Genomic DNA, 3990 nt, shown 5'->3' with positions numbered 1-3990 from the left:
CCCCTTAATAAAAGTTCGATGACGGAAGCGCGGGAAAAAAATGAAAAATTATCTGCACGCTAACCGCGTTTATAGCATTATTTTCTGCGTTATTGTTCTACGGCGGGGTACTATAATTGGTAGATCTCACAAAAATTACTTTGACGTTTGATGTAATATATATGGTCATAAAACAATACGGGCTTGCCCAGTTTGGGGGGCATTTTTTCCGGAAATTAACGAAAAATGTGTAGATTTTTCGAGGTGGGCAGTGGGGGAAATATTCGTTGTCTTGGCCGCCGAACGTTATCATCAATCGGATTGACATTGTGTTTTGTTTATTTTCTGTGTTATCTCTTCGTTATTCGTTTACGTTTTCCGACTTTCTGTAGACTTCTGTAACTCACTACAACTTACTGGCTGGTTTGTTTTATTCAACATTTTTCTTCCTCCGTTAAAAATAATAAATTGTACCCATACTCATATAACCAGTGTTTGCAATCGTAATATATGTTTCAATTTAAATTGTAATTATTAATTGATCGAATAAATTGATTAGACATTATAGTATAGGTACAGTGGTGTTTGCGTGAGCGACTGCGTTTGCTTTGAATATTTTATTTTTATTTTCGTATGGCGTTCGTGTATATTATGTCCTAACAATCGCCGTCAGATAATCCATCATCATGCCGCCAGTACTGAAATGCATCGAAATGGACAACTTTAAGTCCTACAGGGGTCATCATATGATTGGGCCTCTGAAGAACTTTACAGCCGTCATTGGACCCAATGGTTCTGGTGAGTTAGAGCAATTCAATGGTTTGACAGTGTAATATATTGTTTCGCTTTACTATAATTCCATTGTTTGTTGTTTTAAAGGTAAATCTAATTTTATGGATGCTATTAGTTTTGTTATGGGTGAAAAAACTACCAGTCTCCGAGTAAAACGTCTTAGTGATCTAATACATGGAGCTTCGGTTGGGCAACCTGTCTCTCGCAGGTAAATTTGCCTTGCAAATAGTGATTTATTGAATGTATTAATTAGTAGGATAATTGACAACTGATGAACATTTTTAATTATTTTTTTTTTTTACTAAAAAAATTACCTTTCTTTACAGTGCTAGTGTAACTGCAGTTTTCAAAATGGATAGTGAAGGAACTGAAAAACGATTTACTAGGACTGTGCAAGGATCATCATCAGATTATCGAATCAACGATGAAGTATATATTTTAGTTAGATATGTTATATACTCAAATTGGTTATTTAAATGAATATTTGATGTTATTGTAGTCAGTCCCCAATCAAGAATATTTTGCACAGTTAGAACAGATTGGCGTAAATGTAAAAGCAAAAAATTTCTTAGTATTTCAAGGTGCAGTTGAATCAATTGCTATGAAAAATCCAAAAGAAAGAACCGCTTTGTTTGAAGAAATTAGTGGGTAAGTACTTTTATATTAATTTATGTATTTTGAAATACATTCTTTATTTATGTAATAACCAAATTTATTTAGTTCTGGTGCACTAAAAGAAGATTATGATCGATTGAAAGCAGAAGTAATGAAAGCAGAAGAAGAGACTAATTTCACATACTTGAAAAAAAGAGGAGTCGCTGCCGAGCGCAAAGAAGCAAAGTTGGAGAAAGAAGAAGCTGAAAAATATCAGAAACTCAAGGATGAATTAGTAAATAATAAAAAATATTGTTTATTAGATTAGATATGACCAAATAACTAAATTGGTGGTACCTGTTACCCGTAATAAGTATTATAACTTTAAAATATTTTTAGGCACAAAAAGAAGTTGAATATCAGTTGTTTCGTCTGTATCAAAATGAGAACATGATAAAAAACTATGAACAAGATTTAGAAGACCGTAAAAAAGAAGTTGCTAAAATAGAAAGTAAAAAGGAAAAGGCCGAAGAAGTGGTAAAGGAAAAAAAAAAGGAGCAAGGCAAGGCTAGTCGTGATTTGGCCAAAGTTGAACAAGAAATCAGAGAAATTGTAAGGCAAAATTTTGATTTTTCACTTTGTCATAGCTTTGGAGATGGGATTGATGCATTTACATTTTACATAATATACGATAGATGACTATATATTATAAAGTATATTGTATATGTAAATTATTAATTTAATTTGATACAGACTTATATCATAATCATCAGATATTAAGTCCAACTATTCTAATCATTACCAAATCTTAGTACCTTACTGATAATGCATATTTAGGGGATAGTAACGATTGCAATGATTGCATGATTAAATGTTTTTTCAAATTAAACTTTATTTATATGTAAATGCATATCTATAAATAATTGTTAACTCGATTATTTATGCATACATTTTTTAGTTTCAGTACCTGTATAAATATTGAGTCACACTTCTTATTGTCTCAATTTAACTGAATTTAAAGCATGTTTGATTTTAATTTTTAGGAAGTAGAGATTAATAAAAAACGTCCATCATTCATCAAGTCCAAAGAAAGAGTGGCACATATACGTAAGAAATTAAACACTGCAAAAAAATCATTAGCCGAAGTAGTGACGGCTAATGATGCTCACAAGAAGGATATCGATGAATTGGAAGCTGAACTTAAAGAAGTTGAAAAACGGCGCCATGATTATGAAGAACAAGTGGCTGGTGAAAGTCATAGTCAGGGAAGAGATGTACAGTTAGAAGATGCTCAGGTATTTTTTGATAGTTTTTTAATAAGATTTGTTTAAAGTGATTTTTTTATCATAATATTTGTATTGCCTTTTTCATTATTAGGTTTCGGAGTATAATAATTTAAAAATTGATGCTCGTAAACAATCTGCATTATTTTTACAAGAACTAGACTCTATCAACAGAGAACAAAAAGCTGATCAGGATAGGTTAGATAATGAGTTACGCTTGAGATCAGAACTTGAAAATAAAATAAAACAGAAAACTCATGAAAAAGAGGAGGCCCAAAAGCGAGTGGACAAATTAACTGAACATATAAAATCTAGTGAAAATGCATTGGAAGAACAGAGACGTTTATATGATGAACTCCGCAAAGATGTTGGTTCATCCAAAGATAAAGTGTCCAAGCTTCAGAGGGATTTAGATAATGTTACTGAACAGTTGGGTGATGCTAAAGTTGACAAACATGACGACAACAGACGTAAAAAGAAACAAGAGCTAGTTGAAAATTTCAAAAAAGCATATCCAGGAGTGGTAAGTTCTTTGTTAGTCTAGACTACTTTTAATTTTTAATTATTTATTTAAATAACTGTTTTTAGTATGACCGCTTGATCAACATGTGTCATCCTATTAGCAACCGTTACAATGTAGCGATTACAAAGGTGTTAGGTAAGTACATGGAGGCCATTATTGTGGATTCTGAGAAAACTGCACGTCTGTGCATTCAATACTTGAAGGATCACATGCTGGACCCGGAAACATTTTTGCCTATTGATTATTTGCAAACAAAACCACTGAAGGAGAGATTGCGAAACATAAGTCGTCCACATAATGTCAAGCTCATGTATGATGTACTGGAATTTGATCCAGAAATTGATAGAGTTGTTTTGTTTGCTACCAACAATGCACTAGTATGTGAATCACCCGAAGACGCCAATCACGTGGCTTATGAACTTGAAAGAGATGGAAGATATGATGTAAGATTAAAATAATTTTATGTTACTGTTATAAACTTATAAATAACATTTCTAGTATTTACTTCTTCTTCTTCTTCTGTGCCTTCACAACTCTGTAAGAGTTTTGGCTGCCACCGTCACTGCTCTCCAATAATCACGATCCTGTATCCTTTCCTCCCATTCTGTTACTTCTAACCTCTCTAGATCTTGTTGTACTCCATCCATCCACCGTTTCTTCGGTCTGCCTCTGGGTCTTCTGCCTGTTGGCTTGTATTCAATTGCTGCTCTGACTTCATTTGTTTCCTCTCGTCTCATTGCGTGTCCAAACCATTATATTCTCTGTCCCTTTATATAACTTGTTACGGGAGGTACTTTAGTGATTTCCCTTAATTCTTGG

At 33.1% G+C, this 3990-nt stretch overlaps 1 protein-coding gene across 1 annotated transcript in view; it reads left to right on the top strand.

Moving 5' to 3' along the window:
* Positions 1–336: 336 nt before the first annotated feature.
* Positions 337–3990, top strand: part of LOC100167226 (structural maintenance of chromosomes protein 1A) — a 7969-nt gene continuing 4315 nt past the window's right edge. Inside the window, exons 1-9 of the mRNA XM_001948094.5 lie at positions 337–777; positions 859–979; positions 1098–1200; positions 1271–1419; positions 1492–1660; positions 1765–1977; positions 2409–2660; positions 2743–3171; positions 3237–3614. Of these exons, the coding sequence (XP_001948129.1) occupies positions 666–777; positions 859–979; positions 1098–1200; positions 1271–1419; positions 1492–1660; positions 1765–1977; positions 2409–2660; positions 2743–3171; positions 3237–3614 (1926 nt within the window). The 5' untranslated portion in view covers positions 337–665. The remainder of the gene's footprint in view (positions 778–858; positions 980–1097; positions 1201–1270; positions 1420–1491; positions 1661–1764; positions 1978–2408; positions 2661–2742; positions 3172–3236; positions 3615–3990) is intronic.

Source organism: Acyrthosiphon pisum, chromosome A1 (genome assembly GCF_005508785.2).
Source record: "Acyrthosiphon pisum isolate AL4f chromosome A1, pea_aphid_22Mar2018_4r6ur, whole genome shotgun sequence".
Taxonomy (NCBI): Eukaryota; Metazoa; Arthropoda; class Insecta; order Hemiptera; family Aphididae; genus Acyrthosiphon; species Acyrthosiphon pisum.
The sequence above is the reverse complement of the archived record's forward strand: the minus strand, read 5'-3'. Positions and strand labels throughout refer to the sequence as shown.